The following is a 25,834-nucleotide window of genomic DNA, read 5'->3' as shown; positions in this document are numbered from 1 at the left end:
TTCTTTATTCAAACATCACCTCCACCTCCTGTTCTCTGGTCCTTTCTAAGGACTATGTACCAGATGCTCCATTAACATGAAGTTCATTGTTCAGGCAGTCTTTCTGGTTTGGTTGCAGTGGCTGTTGCCCCTCCCTCTCCTAAGCAGACACTTCTCAGAAGCTGCCCGAGGTAACTGCCATCTGATGCATCATTTATATGGATGGCTGGAAATTGCTCTCTTTTCAGCTGTACATTGCTCTGAGATAGGAACTGATGAGTGGCATCTTACACAAGAGTGAGATAAGTTGCTTCCAGGGCTGATCTGTGATCCTTCTTTGTTTCAATCTTCCGCTAAAACATGTCTCAGTAGATTTGGCTTTTTTTTCTTATTCTTGTACTGCTCTTCTCAGACAACTGCTTGTGATGTACAAACTTAAAGTGTATGATGTCTGTGTTAAATGTTACATGGAAAAACAGATCCAAAAATAATTGCTAAATACTCCATTTGTGATTTCTCTCCTACCTTTACATGGAAGACCATTTATTATAAAGTAGCTTGCTTGAGATGGGCAGGAAAAATTGTTTAAAGAAACTTGAGGACAGTTTTGATTTCCTGCTCATTCTCCTTACTACTGTTCCTCTTAGTGTAACTGTCATAAAGAGTAATAAAAATAAAACATTTTGTAGTATCCTGAAAGTGTTTAGACAAGGAAATCCCTGGAATGCATGCATAGAAATTCATTAAACAAAACTGGTATTTTCCATTGGTAAATTGAATGTATTATTTCTGGTTATGTATTTTAACACCTTATGAAAAAGAAGATACTGTCTTCTAAATTGTTTGTAAAATAGAAGGGGGGGGGGGAAGAGAGGGTGGAAGGAATTCTGCTTTTCAGTTCCCTAACTACGTGAAAGTAATAAGGCAAAAGTCTTTCTGCTTGTGGAGGCATTTATTGCTGAGGAAAAAGTGGCTTAGAATGTAAACAAGTACTGGCTTTAGCTAAAAAAAAAAATTAGTGATCAGGCAAGTTGCTTGGCTTGATGTTTTCAAATCAGCAGTAAAGATGTAGTGTGAACATGACCTCACATGATTGCATTTAATTTTATTAACGACAGCTTATTGGAAATGGTCTTGGTGTAAGAAAAATAATTATTATTATTCTTTTCAGTAGGAAAAGAATTTTATGTTCATAAAATAAAAGTTGGAATAATTTTGTATTCATTCTTTAAAATGTAGTGTGTAACCTGCTACAAATGCTGAATACTCAAATAATAGTAATAGACTTAAATAATTTTCCTTGCTGTTCTTTAAGTGTGAAGAATAATTCTGAACTCTGTCTCTATATTCTCTGTATCACTGGTATAATAGCTGTTTATTACCAGTATAATTGTATAGTTGAGAAAAAAGATGTAGTAGCTACACCAAGCTGGTGCCACTCAGTTTCAATAAGAGTTCACACCCTGGCCTCCTAGAGCAAGCCATTGGCATGTTTGTGAGTTACAGTCCTAAAATGTACTTTCACACTGGATGATTGGATCTTCTGTATTCTTTGTATGTACACCCAGATGAATGACTGAATATTCATTTTGAGCATATGGAGAGAAAGGAAAAAAAAAAGAAAAAAAGGCTAAAGGGTCTTTGTTACATTAGAGTTTTGTATTCTCGTCTTGTTTCCCGTGTTCAGCAAATAGAAATTTTAGTGACTGACCACTGTACATTATAGATGCCATAGATGATAAGTAGGATAAAAAGATATAAACAATCTTTGCATGAACTTGGTTGCAAGTTGCTGAACCTACCTAGACCCTTCAGGAAGTGACCATCCACTATTGTAAAATACAGTGCTCCTCATAGAAGTAAAGTAGATGTAGAAGATAGGGCTCACTGTACAACTAAAAGTACTGCTCCCTGTGGTCAAGATGATGTGAACTGAAAACTTGTTTACAGAGGTATTTTGGAACTCTTCAATCGCATCACACCTCTGTCGTGCTGTGATCTGCTGACCTGGTATGATTTCTCTTGCTCCTACCTTGATAGATTTGCTGAACTCTTTGCACTTAATCAGTGTAGTCATGTTTAGGGCTCGTACTAGTTTGCATTGGTGCATGCATCTGAGTATTTGACAGCAGTAAAGCTTGTAGAATTTTCTTCAGAGGTAGTTAGCTGTTACTTCTGACATTTCAAACCAGAGGGCTGTACGCGAAGGCAGGAAAGGTATTCAGCTTGCTTGGAAAGATCAGTTTACAGATTTTTACTGAAATAAATAATTCTTTTCACTAGAAAAATGAATCAGTTTGAGGGAAGCTTTTCCTATAGTAATCCCCTGAGTATGCATTTGTTTTGAATTATTATGAATATTTTAAAAAATATATACTCTTTTCTTATCGTATTGTGGTTCCTTTAATGCGAACAAAGGAAAATGGGTTGGTGCCAGTTCGAACCAAGATGCCAGAAATTCCTTTGCTCAGAGGTTTCCGGGCCAGTGACTGAACTCCCCACACAAAAACTCAAAACAAGTCAGAACAATTCGTGGAGAAGTACTGATCTGTCTCACCATATGTAAAAAAAAAAAAAAAGTATCTACAAAACTTAAAGTGTAGCACACCTTCCTTATAGGTATAGAAGGAAAAAAAGGGGCAGAAGATCTGGAGTAAGACTAATGCTTTCATTCCAGGAATCTTTTGTGAGACATCCCTTAAACATTTGTGAGAAATCTGCTCTGCACAGATAGACTAGACTGAAGTGAATAGGAGGTATTGAATTTCAGTAGAGGTATGTGTAAAGGATCCATACAAGGAGGAGGTCCTGTTGTGGTGATGTGTTTATAGACGTGAAAGGTAGATTCTTCTTTAAATATTCTAACCTTAATGCTTGCTGCTGTAACATTTAAAGCTCCTAGCCTTAAAAAGAGGGGAGAGAAGCATTTAACCAGTGAGTTTATTGCTGCTTTTGAGGTGCACAGTAACAGCTATTGTTGATGGAAGGTCAGTTTGAATCAATCCTCTAACAGGCATGGTAATTCCCATGTTGTAAACAACAATTAGAAAGCAACAGCTTGCTGTGTATATGAGCATAGTGGTAGTCTATACGATTTCCCTGAACATCTGTTCATACTGGAGAGAAAAAAAAAAAGTATCATCTTTTCACTAGAATAGACAGAATTGGATAAAAGTGATAAACTTTTAATATTTCACAGATATCTTGACAATTTGTATGATTTCAGAAACTGAGGGTGGAAACCCATTAGAGGATTACAATCTCCAAAATTGAGGAGCTGCCAACGTGAAAGTACAGGAGGAGGTTAATGAATTGCTGAAGTCTCAGAATGCTCATCTGTGCAGGTTTCCTTGCACTTTGTGTTAGTGGAAAGTACTCTCATAATTAGCAAGGATATATGTGTAAATGATTCCTCCAAAAAAACTCAGTTGGCATTTGGAAGAGATTTGAGTGAAGATTTTGAGAGCTTGTTTTGTTTCCTGTCATTAAGTCTCATGTGATTTGCAGTTTGCTTTCTGTGTATGTAACTTTCCACATAAGTTTGGAGTCTCTTGTTTAGTTTTGCTCAAGGGAACAGGAGGAGAAAGAAATGACAATAATTTGATATCTACTATTACCAGTAAGTTAAACATCAGTGACTGCCTAGAAAAGAGATGGAAATTAATTTCCTACTAAAAGGAGGGCTTCAGAACAAAGCAAAAGATTATATTTTCTGGCTGTGTCTGTTGATAGATCATCATCATCATCATATGTGTTTTGAGATTAAGTACAGCAGATGCTATCTTTTGCCTGGGTTGGGGTGCTGCAGGAGGTGCAAGACAATTATGGGAAGAGTCTGCATAGACTCGTGTACTGGAGGGGTCTTGGCATCAAAGGAGAAGTGAACATGCAGGAAGCTGGGATTAGCATGGTGGAGATTCAGCCATGTGTGACAGAGACTGGTAGGAAATGAGTTTTTACTTCCATTGTTCACGGAACAACTTTGTTAAAAGGATGATAGAAGGCTTTATGCTTCTCCACTTCGGAAAGGGCATTTGAGGAGATTGAACAAGTGGAGGCATAGTGATGGATTATTCATAGGCTGAACAGCAAGGGAAAGTATCGTGGCAGATTAAGGAAAAATTAGGTGAAAAAGTGGGTGTTCGCAAAATTTTCTGAATGAAGTTTTCCTTGTAAGTTATCCTTCTGTGAACACTTCATTGATGTATAGATTCAAAACTTTGTCTTGGCCTTGAAGTAATGAATAGTTCTTAGATGTAACGTGCTGTGAACTTTCTGGGTCTTTCACTCTTCTTTTGTCCCTGCCAAGAAAAGAGATTTCACTTTTACTGTGGTTCCAAACCACTGCTGCAATGTAAACTCTGCATACTAAAGTTGGATACTGTGTTCCTAAATGTGTTGTTAAGTGCCTTTGTGTATGGGATGCAACAAGCAGTTGTAAACTTTTCAGAAACTGTGCAAGCTTTTCCTGCATTGGTCACTTTTAGTCATGGTATTTTTCTACATAAAAAGAAGCTGCATTATACTTTGGCTACTATTGTTTATTAAAAAAACAAAAAAAACAAAAAACAGAAGTAAAACACCTGCCAACTCTATTTTCACAATTCTGCAGCATCCAATATCTCACTGCTCCCTGAAGCTGGAGGAGGAGAAGAATATATAGTTTTCCTTAGGAATGAGTATTTTGTCCTTGAAGAATGCTCAGACACTTCAAAGTCTGAACTCCTACAGAGGGGAGTCCATCTCTTGAACAATGGCTTGTGTGCAATTGCTTTGAAGACTTCAAAAAGAAAAAAAAAAAGTTGATAGTTGATACAGCCAGATTTAGCTATTGTCTTTGCTTTGAAAACTGGTAGGTATTTGGTACCTCTGTTTGGAGAAAATAATTAAAAAGTGATCTGAACTATTCGACATACAGGGAAGAGCAACTAGGAACTTGACACTGACATCTACCAAATTTAGGAAGCAAAATGCTTTGGAACCCTGATTTTTAACCTAATGTTTTCACTTGTTCTCTTGAAATAAATAATGTTAGAGCACACAAGGAATAGTTAAGAGTTGTAATTCTGTTTCTTAAATTAAGTGGTTTACTGCTTGCTTTTTTTTTTATTACTAGACATATTGCAACTACATGCATATATATCCCTACCCTCAAAGTTGCAATGCTTTTAACTACTTAGGAAAGACAGCGTGACCTTTGTAAATCCCGTTAACTTGAGGAGTTGAACAAGCTGCAGTTGGTGCTCGTAAGCACAGTAATCCAGGTCAGTTGATCCTTGGTGACCATTCTTCCTGCCTCTGCTACAACACCTACTTTCTGGGGTTGATCTGGGGAAATCGAGCTGATGAGCTGCATGCAGTAGGATGGGGGGCCTGCAGGCCTCAGTTCACTTTGGAATTTGCCTCTGATACTGTAGGAAACAAATTGTTCACTAACAGAAAAGAAGAAAGTTGGTGAGAAGGCATTTGTGCTATGAGAAACTTGTTAATTCCTCAGCAGAAACCTCAAATATTATGCCCTCAGCTGACTTGACGTTTTCACTTCCATTACATCAGCTATGAAGAACTAAGTAGGGGAATAAATAAGTTTTAAGTTTGTCACCATGGGTAGTATGGGCAACACAAGCAGTCCCAATGGGATGAGTGTTGTAGGATGGTAAGGATGCAGCCTTCAGAATAAGCAAGGTCGCATCAACCTGTAGGACTTCAAGCAAAAACAAAATGGCAGCCCTGCAGACAGGAAGGTTTGCATAAGAGCAGAATGATCCTGAATCCTTTTAAAACAGCATGAAGATCTGCAGATCAACCAGGACCTGCCCTCCTTGAGGTGACCACTAGAGAGTATAGGTGGTATCCCAGTTCATCTGCTGGACAGTGGAGCATCCCTGTACACATCAAGTTGAGATTTAATTTACTGGTTTGGTACCCAAAGATCACCTAAAAGGTTTGTCTGTATCTAGAACCAAAATGCAGTTTGATGTGAATTAAAAAACCACTCTCCTCCTGCCTCGGCTGTAAGAGCACAGAGAATCCCTGGCTGTAAGCATTCAGCACGCATCTGCTCAACATGGGTGCTGTGCTCACAGGAGCACTTTGAAGCTTCATTCTAGTTTTTAAGATGCTTTATGATGATAGAAGGTGCTTAGAAATGAAGTGTCTGTGATCAGATAAGTTAGTATATAACAAGGATATAACTTTTTAACATTAGCTATTAACAGAGCTGTTGACATCAGAAAGTTTAATGGTTAGGTTTTCAAGTGCAGTTGCCATCTGAAAAGGGATGTGCAGGTCTCGCATATCCTTTTTTAAATTATTTTTTATTTATTTTTGCTGTAGTCAACTTTCTGAACTGTCATACTGCTGCTTCTCCTAGCACAATTTTGGTTTGAGGAACACTGCATTTTAGAAACAAACAAAAAAGAAACACTTTCTCGTCTGTGCCGTGGGTAGACAAGACTTAACCAGTAAGCCAATGGGAACAGATACAGAGTGATGTGTGTAGAAGTTGTTGGCTTGGTTGAATTTTTATATTAAAAAAGGAATTTGGAAGTTGTTTCCTATGGAAACAAATCATGGCTGGTTTTCACCTCGTCAGTGGAGCCCCCCAACTCTTCATGAAGACAAACGAGGCAAGGTAAAACAGGCCCAGAGCCGAGCCTGTTCATTTTTGACAGAATGGTAAATTGGGCAGTTTTACCCTCCCTGCAAAATGCTCTTGAAAATAGTTTTTGTTTCCCAATTGCTTGCTTCTTCCCCTCAAAAAGTTTTCTGTTTTTAAAAGCTCTCTCTACTGAACAACAAACTTCAGAGCAATGAAGGAGAACGGCTGCTCCAAAAGTAATACCTCCTATTTTATTTTGTTGGCCTGTGACATCAGAGATGGATGTTGGTGGTACGACAGTAGGGGTTGAAGCTTCCCACCAATATTCCATTACCTTTTCTTGCTGTGTGACATAGGGCAGCAGAGGGCATGGAAGTGCATATGGAGCAAAGGTGTGTCACTGCCTTCCACCACGTGGAAAAAATGGCACCTACCGCTATTCACTGACATTTGCTGAATGTTGATGGAGACCAAACAGTGCATGTGAGCAGAGTGAGCTTCAGCAGTGGTGGCAGCCGTGTGAAAGACAAGCCATGTGGTACCCTTGAAAAGCTGTTACACCATGAAATGAAGAGCCTCTCAATCAGCTCATTTGTGCGAGTCAATGGATTATCACCAGAGAACTGTGTACAGAGCTGAATATTGGCTTCAATGTGTTCAAGGCTTGAACTCGTAGACTCAGGCCAGAGAAGACGACCACCTGACAACCCTTCTCTTGCTCTGAGTGTGAAGCACACCCTTAGTCTTGGCCTGACTCCCCTACCACACCCACAGCACAGTCCTAATTTGGAGCCTGCTGCCTTCAGTTTGTTCAGGCTGAGGTAAAGGGGGTCTGCATGGGGAAACGTTTTCTAGTAATGACTGTCATAGCAGCTGTGAAACAGTGGGTCAGCTCTGCTGGTGCAGGTTTAAGAGTGTGGTATGCAGGCTCTTGTTTGTTGCTGGTGAAAATGCACAGCTAATCGGTGGTATGTTGAGCAATAATGAATAGCTGAGAATTTTCTCTATGAAGCAGGGTTGTTGTGCTCTTTGTATTTGTTCTAATTTTCAAGGAAGTAAATAGGAGGCATTACTTTCAGAGCAGCGTATGTACTTACACCTGATAGCAGCAAGTGGGCTGAGCGCTGGCTGCTTGAAGGCTTCCCGGCACTGTCAGCTCCTGAATGGAGAGCTTCCACGCCTTGAGAACAGGGAGCTGCCGTACCACGATGAGCCTGGGAGAACTTCTACGTCCAAGTAGCACAATTTGGTTTCGGGGGGAAGTGAAATTACCCGTAGCATATGCGTGCTCCCGTCCGCAGCGTGCCCACACATACGTAGCACGTGCAGCTGCAGCGCTTGATGCAGTTTTTCAGAAGGCAGCAGCGTCGGAGCGCCTCCCGAGCCGCCCTCAGCCGTCTCCCCGGTCGCGTCTCAGCGCGGGGCCGATTCAGCTGTCGGGCGCGCTCTCTGCGCGGCCCCTTTAAGGCGGCGCGGGGTCGGGCCCCGCCGCGTGATTGACAGGTCGGCGGCGTCACGTGACCGGGCTCTATTTGAAGGTCACAAAAAGCTGCTTCCTTTAGAGAGAGGGAGAGCGAGGGAGGGAGCGGGAGAGCGAGCGAGGGAGGGAGCTCACGCCAAAATGGCCGACGGAGTCTCTGCTGGCTTCTGAACATTTGAAATTGAAAAAAAAACAAAACGCGAAATCGTTTCGGGATCTTTTTTTTTTTTTTTTTCATTTCCATTTCTACCTTGTATGCCTCAACTCGCTGGATTTAAGCACTGCTGCACTTTATGAGGTTAGTGGCACCCTTATATTTTATTACTACGATGATTTTTTTTTAATTTTTTTAAAATTTTTTTTATAATTACCCATTCGTCGGTTTTAAAGAGCCCGGCCCGGCCGTGCCCGGCGCTGCTCCGCGGGTGTCTCGGCGCGGTGCGGGGCTCCGGCAGCGCCTGCGGAGCGCTTCGGAAAGATGGCTCTGTGCGAGTGCGGCTTTGGGGGCGATTCGTCACGTAAAGCACCTGGGCGGATGGCTGCGGCTCCTCCGCCTTCCCCGAGCCGCCCGGCTACCAGATCGTACAGAAAATCTCGTTCTATTTAAATGGAGGCTCCCGAAACAGCCGTTTCTTCCCCGCAGCACCCCGAGCTCTTCAATCTGCTGCAAAAATTTGCATACACGGAGTCGGGTTTGCATTCTTCCTGCCGCCGGCTCCGGCGGGGACGGATGGGGAAACGCTCGCCGCACGCCGGCCCTCGTCGGGAGGGGACGCGGGGAGACGCGGCGCGGCGTGCGCTGTCCTGGCGGGGCTCGGCGCGGCCCCGCGCCGCCCTCCCGTCCGTTCCCTCCCCTCCCCTCCCCTGCCCTCCCCTCCCCCGCGACGGGCGAAGCGCGGCGCTGAGCGGAGCGGCGCTGCTGCCCGGCGGCCCCAGGGCCCTCCGCGGGCTCGGAGCGGGGCGGGCGCGCTGGCGGCTGCAGGGCGCTGCCGGTGTCTGCCGCTCTTCGGGGTGTAAGCGTTCCTCGTTCTGTTGGTAAATACAGGGGGAAAGCGGCGTTTTCTCGCCTTCCCCCCGCCCGCTCTCGTACTAGCAATTTAAAGGCAAGTTATTTTTGCATCTCCCTCCAGAAGCGAGCAGAAAATTAAAGGGAAATAGCTGAAGCTCGCTGTGCACAGGCACCTCCCCCTGCATTGTAGGAGTGTGATGTAATGCTCCTTCTGCGAGGTTAAATGAAAAAATCTCTCGGTGGCGGTGTGCGTTCTTCATCTCCTCCTGGTAGGTCCTCTAGTGCTTTTTGCATTGGATGTTGAAGCAGCAAACGATGACGATAATAAAAGAATTTACTTCTAGATTTTCTGTATGCATCGATTGTGATTGGCAGGTCAACTTTATAGATCCACAAGATGGATCGTTTAACGTTTCTTTGTGGCCTTATATCTGCACGGCTGAATCCAAATGGAGGAAACACATTTGTCTTCATTGCAGTCTCGTAGTATAGATCAAATTCTCCCCCCCCCCCCTTTGGCTAGAAGATATTTTAAATAATCCTACAGTGCATCGATTTTTCTCTTGGAAATTAAAAGGTGTTTTCTTTTCAATTAAGGTGAGCCTATTGAAAAGAACACTCAAATTTTGGTCTTAAAAAGTTTATAGGTGATGTATCACCCAGTTCCTATATGAGATAACGTGCTTTCTTCCTGTGTAGGATTAATGAACTTAATGGAATCTACTCTCACGTTGGTAGCATGTAGCTGAGTAGGAGAACACTCTGTGTCTTTGGCCTGGTGCAGCCTGGTGGCTGAACCTGCTTTTGTTATTCAGAGCCGCCCTGGGCTTAGTGGAGCCCTCATGTAGCCAGAACGTGCTGACTGTACCTGTTGATTGGCAAACTTCAGGAGTACAGTTCCCAAACACAATGTTACTGATAGGATTCCCAGGTTTGTCGCTCAGTTGACCAAACCATCAGATACATAGTTCCAGTGGTACTGACCATAGCTCAGAATGGTTGAACTGTGAGGCATGTGAGCTTTGTCCTGGACCGGCAGCGCTGCGGGATGCGGCCTTCTCAGGATCTCTGCTTGGGGAAAGTCCTCACCTTTTTTTGGCCTTCGTGCATTACTCTCTGCTGTGCGCTGTCAGGTCGTGTAAATGCTAATGTATCTTAATGGTATGGAAATAGGTTATGGGATATTCTCTAATACCTGCAGCTGTTCATAACTATAGAAGCTGTCATGGATGCTTAATATAATATTGTAAAGCAATCACTGAAAATAGTAGAAGCAATTCTAGTATGTAGTCTCTGTCTTTTGAGTAGTTTTCTGAGATGATCTTTCCTATTCAGAATGTACCAATTAGAATAGTTTGTCATCTGAATATCTATGAGTTATCAGAAGTTCATGAGGGATGTGTTGAGGACTCTGCAGCCCGTAGAATGGTGGGGTTTTAAAAAAGTGGGTCTGGACAATTCTCAGTGCTGTGCGTTCGTTGTGCCCCTGCGGTACGAAGGGAACAGAACACGGGTTTGGTCCATTTTGAAGGACCTGAAAGGAGTTAAAATTCCTCGATCAGAATTTGAGCGTTACAGCAGCGTTGGTTGGGGAGCACGAGCCTTTCTGCTTCATTCAGTTTACAGCAACAGCAGTAGCTTTGGAAGCCTATTTTATTGTTCTGTTTGCATTTCTCTGACAATTGTTATTGGTGTCTGCAGGAATCGCTCTTTTTTCCAAGTCAGGCTGTTTCAGTAGACTAAAAACTGTAGTGAGTTCTGTAGTCAGCAGAGCCCCTGGAGTTTTGTGCTCTACGTTTTGGAGATAATTGACGAGAAAGGCCTTATTACCATTGAGTGTCAATATACAGGAGCCTGCAGCTGGAATTAAAAAAAAAAAAAAAAAAATCAAGGAAAACAAGTGTCTGAAAAATGTGTGCTTGCTTTTTTCAGCAGCTTTCTTTCTTTCTTTCTTTTTTATCCTTTTTACCTCCACTGGGAAAGAGGGAAAAGAAAATCTCTTTTATTTTCTCTTGCAAGTTTTTCTTTTAAACTTCAGAAGGTCGTGCAGTCTGTGCTGCTGGTCTCAGCTAAAAACCTTTTGAGACTTTTGTCTTTGATTTATTAATAGAAGGCTTTATAGAGTAGAAAGCATCTACGTTTATAAGTGAAGAAAAATTTGCTGTGTGAGTTCATGTACTGTTAGAAGAATATTTTTCCCTTTCCCATTCCCTTGGAAGATTTTGTTGTGGCTTGCACCTTGAAGTAGAACTCCTTAGTTTTGGTCATCATAGAACTACTTTGCTTTTGCTGATGTGGATGGAAGGCATTGCCTTGGTGTTGTGTTTGCTTCAGCTAGTGGTTGTGTTGTGACTGAGAAGCAGGAGAGTCTTTTTGTTTTGGTGTAGTTGTGTTTGTTTGCGTGAATTGATTAAGAAGAAACCCACCTCTTCTTGAAGGGCTGCTTCAGCAGAAGTCCTGCGTTCCCATTTAAACAGCTCAAAATGTGAGACAGGGGAATAAGACATGGGAAGTTCAACTATGAAAAGCTGTGTTTCAGTTTTCTACCAAAGGGATCAGGTGTGGATATCTGAGTTCCAGTTCTGTAACTCTTCAGAAAGTCTGCTGGAGGGTGATGTGTAACAGCAGGGCAGCAGTAAGTTGGGTGGCCACTTAGGAGAACTTTGCTGAGGAAGCTGGTTAGGTTGTAAGTGGCTAAACTTTAAGTATTTGGCTGTAGTTGTTGCTGCAGAATTAATTTGTTACACAGATCTGAACTTCAGCTTAGGCGAATATGAAGACGTATTGATTCTCAAAGCACAGCAACTTCAGTATTTACTTGAAGAAAGAGCAAGTCTCGTTACTAATGCATCACTGGAATTTAGTTGATATGATTACAGACGCGTTTCAAATCACAGATTGGCCCGGGTTGGAAGGGACCTCAAGGATCGTGAATCTCCAACCCCCCTGCCACACACAGGGCCACCAACCTCCCCATTTAATACTAGACCAGGCTGCCCAGGGTCCCGTCCAACCTGGCCTTGAACACCTCCAGGGACGGGGCATCCACAGCCTCTCTGAGCAGCCTGTTCACATCAGTGTCAGACTGTCTAAACTGAGGTGTTGAGGTAAGACTTGGCCAGTTCAACATCAGGGGCGAATGTGGAAGTATCACAGAGATGAAAAATGCTGTATGCCCAAGGTATTTCCATGTAGTTGTGGTGGTGGTACCATAAGTGCTTTGAAGGGCATGTGAGAAACGGTGCCTTCCTCTATCTGTGGTGAGCACTAGCTCTGGAGCTGTGCATCTAGCACGTCTCACTGCTGAAATTCTTTCATGTTTGTGAATCTGTTTCTAAGCCAAGGCGGCAAAGCAATTTGTTTTTTGTAGAGACAAAGCCTTGTATTTTTGGAGTACTGCATATGCAAACTGTAGGTTTTTTATAGATAGTGCCATCCACACACTTCTGAAGTGAGTTCCTAAAGCTTTGTGTATTGTCAATTTAAGGGATGTTTTCCTTTCTCTTTGTATAGTGTGTGCTGGGTTATAGTTTAGGGCTGAAGTGCACTGGTGCTACTATAGTTATGTACTCGTTATTTCAGAGAAGTCATGGAAGATCTGGCTGATTAGTATTGGGATATTATGTTATGGCCAAACCTCGATTCTCCTTCAGAGTGTTTTAGTTTCAGAACCATGTTTATTTAGGCAGTTCAGTCATGTAGGAAAACATAAAACAAGATATAAACCCTGGTATTATCTCGGGTATGCAAGAGAAGATGCATTAGTAGAATAAGTGATAGTTAAAGGCAGAGCAATGCACAGCATGGAAAAATGTGTGCTGATACACCTTGTAGGGAAAATACGGAGGGGAGCCATAGCCATGTTAATGGCCATAGCTGAATACTGTTTTAGTGCTACAAGTTGTCTGAATTTAATGAAATGAATGTTTATGTTAAGGAAACAATGATATCAAAGTGCTTAGATATCTACAGGTGGAAAAATGCCATTGAATTACAAAGCCTATGTATCCATTCAAATTTATGTTAAATGGGATTTCCATAGTAACATCTAGGTTTGGAGCTTAGAGCAGCAACAAAGTCAAAACAAAACATCGAGATACAACTGTATTTTATTTCATGCCAGCAGGAGGATGATTCTCTTTTTAGGGTCGTACCTTTGCAAGGCTTCACAGCAGCATGAACAGTAGCTGAGGTCGATTCATCTTGAGGTAGTTCAAGTAAGAGCAGCACAACATGGCAGAAGAAGGTAGTCTAGAAAATGCAAAAAAAGCTCAAGTATTTTCTGTTATTTTTCCGTTGATGTATTCATGCCTTGAGGATGAAACAGCAGAATCTGAAAACCAAATGGAGATTGAGGAGATTATCTTCATTTCTGACCCAAAGAAGGGTTGTTATGTTTTTTTTTTTTTAACAGAACAATGGAAATATCACTTCTAGCATTCTCACTTTTTTTTTTTTTCTTTAAACAGAGCATTCATTAGCACAGAATGATCATAAGCTACTGTCTATCTGTGATTTACAGTGGTGGTTTGCCACAGCCTCTGTATACAAAAGCATATGTGTGACCAGCTGCAAGGAGGCTGCTGGAAGTGAGTTGTTAAAGCATATTCACACAGCAGCCTTTATAGATACTGAACTTTTTTTAGGCTAGGTGACCTATATAAAAGCAGGAATGGTTAGATATATATTCTCTTAATGCCACTTAACCAATAATTAAGCTTCAATTCACTTGTCCCATTTTACATGTGCTCTGGCAGATACACACAAATGCATCGTCATCATAATTAAATCTGTGTTTGAGAACTTAACTATGCCTGAGCCATCCAGTTCTTCAGGACATGGTGTTCTACATCACTTAAACCTCCCTTAAAGTCTCTCTTCTGGGTTTCCTCCCTTTTACTGGTTTGAATTTTACTGTTTGTAGTAAAAGACATTGCAGCATTCAAGTGTAGCTGTGTTAGTGTTCTTGCTGAAGCTTCTTTATTAGCACTTAAAAAACCACATAATTTCAGTTACATAATCATACTGATTTGGGGCCCACTCTAGAACACATTACATGAATTCTGAATTTATACCCTAGACATATTTGTCTACAAAACAGCTTTCTTTGGCAAGAGGAAGAACTACTAGTAAGAACTTAATCAAAGAAAGTGAGACTGATGTTTTTTCATGTGTTGCTTTGCCAGCTAGATAAACAGTGGGCTTATGCTCAGTTTTCTGCCCCGAACAATTCACAGGGATAATAGTTCATGTAATCACAACACAGAGATAAATGTTGGTATTTTATTGTGTGGAAATTCTGATCTGGTTATTCTTCCTGGATTATTTCCAGGCTTTTTCGCCTCTTACTGAAGAGAATCTGAGGTTGGTAAAAGTGACTTTCTGCACACGAGAAGGGAAGGCGGGGGGGAAGAAGCAAAAGGAGTCAGAATGTAACTGTCGTCCTTGGCTGACTCTTTTCATGTGTGCTTCAAGGATTGGTCATCCCGTGAAGCAGAGAGGGTCGTTAGGCTCTTTGATCCTCATATGAATTTTGAAACAGTACAAACCTTTTCTTACCTTTACTTGGGTATCGTTAGTTGCCCGTTGCTTTATTCAAAAGAGATTTTACAGTAAATATTTAATAAATAAAGCTAGTTAAAACACAGTGAAAGTAGATAGAGGATCTTCTATTTAGGTTATATATATGTCATGGTTCTCTTTTTCTTTGTGGGTATGATGACAAGTTGATGAAGATTGGTTGGAATCTAAACGCTGACCAAGTTCGAACTGTTTTTGAGCGTAGTTGGTTAACCTGAACTAAAACCCCAAAAGCTTCTTTAAAAGAACTTCTGTATCTCCAGCTGGTGTATTCTTATATAGAAGTCGACTGTAGCAACTAATGGTAATTGTGAATTAAATATACTTATGTTACAAAGCCACATTTTCCATTCTTTTTCAGGTTATGTTCAGGTTTTATCGTGATACGTCTTAACCAGACCAAATGATGCAGAGGGAGAATGTGGACAAGGCATTAGGGTTATTTTTGTTTGGTTTGGTTTTTACCTGTGTCTTGTAATCCTATTCAGGGCAGATCTAGATTACCCTGGCAACAGTGCTTGTTAACCAGTGTACAAGGGGCTTGCTGCTGTATTCACGTTTGCTCCATCTAATGGAAACAGGCGGATGGATGGTAGGGTGGTGGAGGAAGCAGAAAACAAAATTTCATTTGGGTAAATTCGGCTAATTATTGTTCATCCGTGCTACTTCAAAATGGTATTTCTTCAACTTTCCAGGCTCTAATCAGCAAATATATTTTGGAAGCCACTGTGATAGAGCAGTAAAATGTTAGTAAATGACCTGGAACAGGAGAATTGTAAATTCTGTAGCGGGTAATGTTTCACAGCTTTGAACCATTTTAGTCCTCCTTGAACACGTGCTGTCTGAATTTGCATTTTACCCCCTCCTTTTTGCATGGGAGCTATTCTGGAACAGTTGTTTCTGATGAAGTCTCTGACTGTTTCTGTCTCAAAATAAAGCAGTATTCTGAATTCATTTATGCTGCTGTTGTGTTATTAGTTGGGAGACAGCCTTAAATTTGTCACTGCCCCAAATAAATTCTGTATCCTGATACAGGAAAAAACTATAGGAGGTGCGTTCTTACCAGATTTTAGGTAAAAAAAGACGCAAAAGGAGATAGTAGGTGGAGGCTGCGCTAAATCCTAGGATTTAAGCTGAAGGCAAAGACTTGCATTGTTAACTAACATACCATAAAAGTGAGTTGCTTTGTTCTTAGTCTAAGCATGCCTGTATGGTTTGGCTGAACCGGCCAGCCTTTGGAAAGTCAGCCTGCCTCGATAAGGTTCTGAGGTCAACTCTTCTCCCAGGGTGTGGATTTAAAAGCACTGCAGACTGTTTTAAAGGTGACCGGCTGTGTTTGCGTGACTGGTTCATTGGAGTTCAGGAAAAGCTGAGGCTCGCTGCTGTCAGTCTCCATGGCATTGTGCTTCATCAGATAATGAGAAGTGAAACTTCTACAGCAGACATGCAAGATATTATACGCTTTCACTTTATGTAATTTCTCTTGTTCTTTTTTCTCAAGAAAGCTTATATTTGAAATGATAGTTTAGTTAGTGCTACGTATTTCAGTTAAGGTTGAATGGTTTTTCTACTGCACGTTCCTAGGCCATTTTCTGTTGTTAAACTAAGATTCTTAAAATATTAGTTGTTGTAATTGCTGGAGCTGAAGCATTGCATGCCATGTGTATGCTTAATATAAGCTGTTAAAAACAGATTTCATCACCGGCTCAGTAGCTTAATAAGAACAAGGTCGTAGGTTGTTCAGTACTGTAAGTTAAAATTGCTTTTAGGACAGATTTCATTTCATCGTGTTTTGTGGGTTTTTTTATGTGTGTTTTTTTTTTAACAAAAATCTAAACAACTGCTTTCTAATAATCTATTTTCCACGTTACCGTTACTATTTATTTCTTTTGATATTTGTGAGAATATCATATGTGTTTATGTAGTGCATGTTAGCAGTTAATGCATTTAAAAACTGCTAAGTGTCAGCTGACGCGTGGAGACTTCTTAGCAGACCTTACCAATTACAGCCACAGTGGAAAAATTGCTCTCAGTTTGTATTTTGTTTTTGGAAAAGTCTGCAAAAACAAAGCAAATGCCATTCAGTAAGGTAAGCGTATGGATGGAAGAGGAGCAGCAGAGAAATGTAGAGGCTCTCTGAAGGCCACACAGCAAGGCAGTGGCAGAGCCAGACTTGAACTCAGAAGTTCCTGGCTTGTGGCCTGGGGCCCCAGCCAGTCGTGCACAGCTGTATTGAATTGTAAATAGAAAGATGCTTTCTTTCTCCTAATGCTTTATGGGAACAGAGCTGATTTAAATAACACGATAATATGGATTAAAAGCTGGAATAGTGTATTTCACCTTTCTCAAAATCTCGAATGCTAAAGGTTCTGTGTTTTAAGCTTGCATTTAATGATTGTGGATTTCCACTTCTACTGAGGAGTGGTTAATGCAGCTGGATCATACATCGTAATAAAGCATAGTGCGGGGTCTTGAGGTCAGACTAAAGGCTTCTGCTGCCAGTAGAGGTATTCAGGGCTTAAAAGCTGCTCTGCATGCTACCTTGAGAAATCCTAGCATTAAAAATATGCACAAATAAATCCCTGAAAAGCAGACAGTTTCCTTTGATGTTTCAAAGTGCAAGTTAAAGTCTAGTTCAGACACAGTCCTCCTGAAGTATTTATTAAATTCACTTTCTATATTTAACGCTCACCAAGTTTTTAATGAGGTTTTACATATTGTTATCCTTCAGTGAATTATGAAGGCTTTCATCATGTGAAACTTAGAGAAAAGAGAGGAAACCTCTGTAGATTTTCTATGGATTCACAGATGGTTGTTCATTCCTGGAGTAGAAATTTTGATAGCTTTTGTTGAATGACAAAAGCTTTGATTATTTGAGGTGTTTCCTTTAGGTAGGAGACCTTGACTTACGGCTTTATTCTGTAGAGTGATTACAAGTTGTTTTTCTGTACTGTTGAAACTCTGGGCAGGGATTAGCAAATCTGTTTTGGTGGTAAAAGGGACTTTTCCACGCAGTTTTGTTAGTTCCAAGCTCTAGTAGCAAAAGAGGGCTTGGGTTGTATTTTCTCAGCTGCATTGTTTACGTATTTAGCATTTCTTGCAACCTGTGGCCCTATGCAAATACATAGTAAGGATGTTTTCCTGAATTATTCAAGTGACACCTGGTTGGGGAAATGAACGAAGCCAAAGAGAACAAAAAGAACCAAAATCAACTCACCACACTGCCCTGATGTCGTACCTGCGTGCAAGTTTGCTTTTGTCTGTGGAATATAAGAAAAAATCTTAAATAGATCTTAATAACAACAGTGAAAAGGTTCAGGTACTGTAAACTTTCAAGCAGAGTATTTGACACATGCGATGGATGGAGCACTTGAGCCTTCCTTGCTCAGCATGGCAGTGTGACTGTTTCTCTATTCAGAAAGAACTGTTACTGGATGCTGGTGCACTTTGAGGCTGCATTTAAGACTTTACATTGGTAGTGACGAAAGTTGCAATAAGTAATCAGTATTAGTGGTTTGTTTCTTGGTTGTTTTTTTTTCCTCCTAACTCGCTGTCCTCTTGTATGCACCCTGCTAATTGAACCAAATAAGAAATGCTCTCTGCAGTAGTTTCCCTTTCAGTTTCAGCTCTTCTGGTGTTCACAAGTCCCACTTCCTTTTGGCTGTGGCTTCAGAAGATGTTCAAACTGGATGACTGTCAGGTCTGTTGCGCAGTCCTGGGCCGCTTTTGGGATGGACGTTGCTTTGGCAGTTCTTGCTCCATTCGCTTCTTACAACTGGTAATTTAGAGTTAAACGTGTAGCTCTTCCCAATAGGCCTTCTGGAAATACTGAACTGAATAACTAAACTCAGCTGCTCATCAGTATACAGACATGAGTACTATCTCGTTACCACCCCAGAAGTGTGCAATGTGCTGGGTTCTAAGGATGATGACAGAGACCTGACTGACTGAGATAGTTCATTCTGAGCTGTGCGGACTTTGATTTAGATGGGTAGATTAATCATTAGCAGATGAAAATTCTCCTTTCTGTTTTTAAAGTAACACGTTGGTAAGAGCAAGCTTATCGAAGGCCTTTTTAATTCAGAATGTTGTTTCCAGCAGATGATCCTGATTAAAGCAGGAGGTCTGATCCCTTCCTGAAATTCAGAATTTCAACCACTTACACAAGTGAATTCCCTGCCACTTTTACTGTGTGGTCATGCTCACCTCTTTGCTCAGTTGCACTGTCCATTTTCTCAGTACAGTGGCTTCATAGAGAGTTAGAAGCTTTGTGCTGGCAGTATGCACAGAAGCATCAATAAGCCAACAAATTAGATTTGAGGTTCTAGTGTTTAAAGGGCTTTTCTTTCAGCAGGAAATAGTCTCCCACACCAGCTTATGCATTTTAACCTTCAACTTTATATAGCAGCAAAGAGTTGACCTGTCTTTATGCAGAGCCACCTTCCTTAAAGAGGATAGAGAGATAGTTTGACTTAGCAGGAGAGCAGTTTTTGTGGAGTGCCTTGCATTCCTGTTAAGTGTCACACAGTGTTTTGCAGTAGCATCTAAATAAAATCGAGCTGCTCTGTTCCACACTTTCACAAATTCTATCAGTGCTGGATTGAAGATGTAGCTCTTACAGAGTGGAGATGTCTTCAGATTTGCTGTCAGCAGAGATAGGAATTACTTGGAGCTGGAAATGTGCAAACTGTTAGATGAATCTTTACACTGAATGCCTTAAGTGGTTTTGATGTGGCTGCCTTCTCTGTTAGCAGAGAAGTTCAAAAAGAACGGATATTTTTAACTGCTCAGAAGTAAAAAAAAATAAAAAATAAAATGAGAAATGTTTATTATTAGAAATAAGATGCCTTTCTTAATGCAGCGAGGTAAAAATTACTTGAAAGTAGTGTATGCTACTTGAGAATTTAACAAGGCAAATCAGTTTAATGTTAAAACTTCAGAAATGTTGTAAATATAATTTCACTGTATTTTCCACCTCAGGTTTTCAATTGTGTCTGTATATATATTTTGTCTGTACACCACAGGTAGTGCTATTCTGTAATTTCTGCCTTCTAGGTGGCAGTTCAGTGGCTTCCTAGTTTTAGGTTATTTTCTGGATTACCTCTTCCTTTGTGAGTTATTTCCCTCTTCTCTAGGAAAAAGGAGTGGTGCATGCCTGGGAGATGACCCATAGCCATGTTGAATATATGGTTTGCAAGTTCCATTCATCTTAGACATTTTCTGTGCCAAAAGAACTTTCTTATGTGAGAGTCCATGTTGTGAATGAATGTAAACACTGTGGGATACAAGTAATATGGAGCCAATATAGCTTGCAAGAGTAGATTCTTTTTTGGTGGTGATGTATAGTTAAATTTTAATACATTTCCCTCTTACTTTTTGAGTATGAATGAACAACAGATTTTTCAGTTGCAGGGTAGATCCAGTCCTCTGATAGGCATTTCAAATTTCTAAAAATGTTGAGGTTACTATAAACCATTGCATTAGAAAACAACAGATTAAGTGGAATTGAATGTAGCAGTGGGTCTGGTAGTGTATCTGTGAATGACTTGAGCAGCACTGTTCAAGCTGCAAATTATCGCTTCTGGAAAGAGATACAGGGAATGATAATCCTCAGTCAGGGTTTCTGAAACTCATCTTCAACCCTCAGCACCAATAGCAGTAATTCTCAGGTGAGGGACTGCTAAAACTGGGCAGACATCAACTTCATAGAAATAGCAGCCTGGTTAAAAGGAATCTTTTCCTCGATTGGAGTCTGTCCTTAGTTTAGACAAATGCCTGAGGATACAGTGAACACTTTTCACTTCAACTTTTTACAGTCTTTGCTTAAGAAATAAGGAAATGATTGTTTACTCAGCAATTAGCGAGTTTCATGTCTAGACGAGGTGGTTTAATCTGTGCTTTATTTCCAGAAGGCACGGAACAAAATTGACTTCTTAAAATCTGTAGCTGGGGAACGGTGTGCATGGTAAGTCTATGAAAAAGGACGATGGAGAGCAGATTGTCAGAATATAAGAGGTGATGATGCTCTGCCTGCAAATGGATTATTTTCTGGAGTTTGTTTCTGCTTCCTAACTGTTGTGGCTAGTTAACTTGAAGTAGCTGTGTTAAATAAGTGTGAGTGTATGGCCTGCAGAATGCAGTTTTCCACAAGAAGAGATGATCCACATTTTTTATTAGGTAGCACTGAGTGGGTGTCACTTTTCAGGTTATCTGTGCAGATCAGTGAGAGATCTGTACACAATGCTGCTATGTTTAGCATAGCTTTGTATTTTCCCATTTAAATTGGGCAGATGTGTGATTGAGGCAGGTGTGCTTTATTGTGAGGCAGTGGCTGCTATTCGTGATGGTCTTCCTCCGTGGGTTGTGGTAACTGTTGATTTTTCTTTTTAAGCAAAAACATTCAAGTAGACAGCAGTGTTTCTGGTGCTAGCCATGCTGCTGGCTCTTGAACTTTTCCTTGGAGTGATCTTTAAAAATAATACTAATAAAATGCATTTGTAATTGGACAGTTGCAGTTTTCTGTGACCTTACAAAGCTCATGACTTAACTTCTATTAATGTCTACACTAATGCTTCCTATGGAGAATGCTCAGCTCTTTGTATCCTTCCAAACATAGCTTGGGGGAAACAAAAAAAAAAGGTTAAGAAAACTCAAACTTTTTTTTCTCTTTAAATTAGTGATTATTCTTTTACACTACAGTAGCAGTTAATGCAGCCAATTCACTTAAACATGTGAAGAAAATAGAAATTAAAGGGTTTTAGATGCTGCATTTGTGTACCAGCAATACGTATCAATGCGTTGTGCTTTTAGAAGTGAAAGCAAGGTATGTGAGTTTTTTTCTTTGGTATATGTGAAAATTAATTTCTTATGGACTTTGTGAAGTGTATCATGTGTGTTTTTCCAGGAGCTTCATTCTGTGGGATTCCTAAAAGTAGGATTTTTCCTTGATAGATACTCAGTGACATGGTATGTAGACCTACGATGCTTAAAAGCTTAGTATTGGCCTTTACAATTGATTTTTCTCTTAAGAATTTCCAAGTGAGGGGTACATGGCTAACGTTCAGTGGACTTGATCTTTGTCAAGCATTCTACAGCTGTTCTTCAAAAACGCATCAATTTTCAGTCTTGAAAATTTAGGAAAGATTATGGCAACTTCTGCTTTCCATTTTGTGCTGCTTACCCGTGTTCCCCATGGTTGGAGGCGCTGTGTGCTTTGATGTGGGTATGTGTATTTTTGCTGATTGTAGGTGATTGTGTTCTTGCAATGCCAGATCAAAATGATCACACCTTTCTTAAGTCAAGTGATGATATGAAAAGACAAGCTTAAAGAGGCTTTGAATTTTTTGGCTGCTTAAATAACTTCGTGAGGAAGGATGATTGGCTTCCTGTTGTTCAAAACAAGTCCTATCTTGTGCTGGTTCTGTGTTGTGTTTGTGTTTTTCTGGGTTTCTTAGGTGCACTTTCTTTAAAATGGACAAGTTTTCATTCTGTGAGCCTGTGAACAATTTCTCCTTGTGTCTTAATAACTTGTATGAATCAAGTTGAGAAATAATGAGTTGTGATATTTTGAATAATTGATGTTACTTTTGAATGAAGAATGACTGAAAAGTGTAGCCAGCTGGTTGCAATAACAAGGCTGAGAAGCACGCATCTTACAAGCAAATGCTTCCATACCAGGCTTTGTGTGCTTAACACATTTCAGGGCTCCTAAAGAGTTCTTCCAGAGTTGAACACAGTTGTTTTTCGGTGCTCTGAAGTCTTGCTGCTTTAAAAGTAATTACTAAATCAAACATCTGTCTTTATTGGGAGCAAACCATACTATAGTTCACTTTTCCTCATTGATTGAAAGCATATACAGTTTCATAGTAAAAGCCACATTTTTCATTTACTGACTTACATTTTATGACCTTCAATGTTGTTCTACAATTCACGTCCTGTTTTGGACTTCAGAATGTCTGTGCCTCAAGGAAAGCTCTTAGTGCACTTCTGATTCACTTAGTTCCTTGAGTGGGCCCTGCTGCCTCTCGTCCTCATGGAGGCTTTAATGAGAGCTGATCCCTGCCTGCCTTTACCACGGGTGCAAGCTGCAGAACAGGAGGTTGTGGCCTGTTAACAAAATTGCTCCCTTCAGTGCTACCTTTACATCTTGTGAGTTTCACTCCGTGGTGTGAATGGCTGTGTGTGTTTGCTTCTACAAGCTGCTTTAAGGAGGCAGCTGATTAATTTCATTTGTCAAGGTGACCTTCATTGGCTTATAAATCTTCATATGCACACAAAAGGGAAAGAAGTTTGTTAGTCTGTAAATTCTAAAAAGTATATCTTAAAATGCATACTAAAAGTTTGTCTGACAAGACAATTTGCTTTAATTATATGCTTGAAGAGGCAAAGATGTTTAAGCTTTTTTGTTGTGAAACACCTGGCTTAAAACTTAGTATGGCTGTTCCACTGGATTTTAGGTTTTCATCATCTGTAAATAACCCATGAACAACAAATACCAAATAGTAGCTTTATAAAATAGGTTTTTCAGTGCTAGAGTATTTTCTGTACCTGTAATGCTAGCACGCCCAGACCTGACTAGATTGTAAAATAGAATCTGAATGATAGTACTTGATACAACCATTATTTGTGGGTTGTTGTTTCTTTAAGGGAAGGTAGTTCTCATTACTTCATTAGTGTACACGTGGGAGTTCCCTGACCTGTGGAGTGTCTGTTAAATGAATGAGAATGTGCTGAGACACATTTTGCACTGGATGTCCATTATAAATAATTCTAGATAAAAGGTAAGGATCAGCAGCTTTGCAAGCTTAACAAAACTCAACTGAGAACTGGGTAGGAGTATTGCAAAAAATCAGTTTAACTGATATTAGAACCAAAGCAGGAACTTGACATGACTGGATTGGGATAAAAAGGTTGCATATCTCTGCTTTTGCAGACTAAGAGAGTTATTCAGCTGAAGGCTGGGGTTGCAGAAGTCTGGAGAGCAGATACTGCCAGATTTTGCATAAAGCTCCTGTGGCTCCAGGCTGGAAAGTTGGACGTGCTTTAGCACACCTGGACCTCAAACTTAGCTGTGCTTTTAAGTTATGAGTTGATCAGGGTCTTGTAAGACATTTTTGATGAAGATTGGGTGATAGATGTAACCTGGGAAAGCTCCGCAACTTGTTGGCTGTTTCTGTTTGGTTTTTGGAGCTGGTAACATGTTGAAGAATTAATTACACAATTTGTCAATTTCTTGAAAGATACCAACAACTGATACGCTCTGTGAAATCCCTCCTTCTCTATCTAGGTCTGCGTTGTTCAAATCACACTTGGAGTAGCTTTGTCCCTGTTTCTAATGAAGTGTTCCTCAGTGGCAAGAACTGTTTATTCTCCATGCTGCTGACTTGTCCTGTGTCTTTGAACATAGGTTATTTATTCTTTGCTTGGGTTTACTCATGCAGAATTAAGTTTTACATACTTCTTAGTGTTGTTGCAATGCTTAATTAATATTTATAAAGACCTCTGACATCCTGTGATGAAAGGAACTGTGTAAGTGTTCACTAGTGGTATTTATTAGTGAAAATGCAGGTGGAGTCAGGAGGATACCAGTTTTTAATTCGGAGTGAGCAATGGAGTCATACTGTAACCTTGAGCAGGTCATACAGCCTCTTGTTTTGTAACATATCCTGGGAAAGATCTGTGTTATTGCAGCGTGTGATATTAAATGTCATCCATCCCCCACATCAATTCAAAATTAAAAAATAAAAATAAAAACTGGCATACAAGTTCAGTGAGCTCTAAACGTGGTCTGTGTTTTGTAAGGGCGTGCATCATTAGAAGTGGCAGAGGATGAGAAGGTGCTGAATTTAACAGTTGGTTTTAGAGCCAGATCTGGAACGTGTCATACCTAGGTATAGAGCTGCCTCAATTTTGTGTAACTGAACTTGAATGAGAGAGATTGTATGTGCTGCGCTTAACTGGAAGTGCACAATGAGTGAATGAAGTGCATATAATCTTTATTGCATTCTAAGAACTCGCTTGCTAATCCATGGTATTGAGCTGGTAAACAGGTTCTTAGAGCAGACAGAATACTGTGTGTATTTGACTGTGTCTGTATTTGTGATTGCCAAGATTGATAATCGGCTCTTAGAGCATCTAGTATTAGGCTATTTCATAACAATAAACATATCAATCTCTTGTGTGGTTTTCTTTCCTCCATCTGACAGAGGAATGTTATGAGTGCAGACTCTCATTACAACTGCGAGGTACCTCTGAACTTTTTGGATGGTATACAGCTGTTGAAAATATTGCCAGCTGACAATTTGTCAAATTACGTAAGGCACAATAGCATTAAGTGAAATTATCTGCCAAGCTTTATGCATGCAAATGCAGGGTTTCAGGCTTTTTTTCTCATCTCTATTTTACTCATTGCACAAAGCACATGGGGCTTCAGAACCATCCCTTAGAGTGCCTTCCAAGGAACTTACTAAACCAGTGAAGTGTAAGACGTAGCTGAATACAAGTGCTGGTTTGTGCATATACGTTATGGTGGGTTGTGACTGAGCACACCCATGTATTTCCTGCTTCTCTGCAGTCTGACTGGTAAATTCTGGGGACTTTTTTCTTGCCTTCAGTCCTAGATCAGCTCTAAACTCAGCTGGTTTTAAGGGTGAAAAGGAGGCCAGGTTGGATGGTGCTCTGATGGATGGCAGCCCTGTCCACACAGGGCTTGGAACTGGGTGACCTTTGAGGTCCCTTCCAACTTCATCCATTCTATGAAATAGCATAACCACCTTTACTGGGGGAGAAGGGGATGTCAGGAAAGGTTCTTCATATAAGCCTACTTAAAAGTCTTTACTAGGAATATGGAGAACTTACACTACACTGAGTGTACGCAGATTAGTTTGAAGAAGTAATTTGGCAAGATTGATAGAGCATTAAACAGACCTGCAAAATATGTTGCTTACTTTCCCTTCCCACTTCTAATTTAGATTTCCTGATAGGAGTAGTAACAGTCCTGAAACTTTGTGTATTTGCAGGAAGAGAATGAATAAACTTTCTTACCTGTCAAAAATAAATATGGCCTCTGGCAATAATTGCAATAGAAAATATAAACTCTAAATGTCTTTGCCAAAAAAAAAAAAAAAAAAAACCCAAACTGAGCAAATTGTCTTTTGTTTCTAATATCAGAAGTTCAAACAACTTC

General features: G+C 40.5%; 1 protein-coding gene across 11 annotated transcripts in view; it reads left to right on the top strand.

The window, feature by feature from the left end:
• The window catches only part of TNRC6B (trinucleotide repeat containing adaptor 6B), a 136,383-nt gene that overhangs the window by 45,440 nt on the left and 65,109 nt on the right, over positions 1-25,834 (top strand). The window contains exon 1 of one of the 11 annotated variants that reach the window (XM_031600220.2): positions 8,164-8,358. The exons of the other annotated variants lie outside the window; for them this stretch is intronic. Coding sequence (XP_031456080.1) covers positions 8,354-8,358 — 5 coding nt within the window. The 5' untranslated portion in view covers positions 8,164-8,353. Of the gene's footprint in view, positions 1-8,163; positions 8,359-25,834 lie in introns of those variants that run through there. 11 annotated transcript variants of the gene reach the window in all.

The sequence above is a fragment of the Phasianus colchicus genome, chromosome 1 (assembly GCF_987193195.1).
Source record: "Phasianus colchicus chromosome 1, bPhaCol1.hap1.1, whole genome shotgun sequence".
In the NCBI taxonomy this organism is placed as follows: domain Eukaryota; kingdom Metazoa; phylum Chordata; class Aves; order Galliformes; family Phasianidae; genus Phasianus; species Phasianus colchicus.
This window is presented reverse-complemented; position numbering and strand designations above follow the sequence as displayed.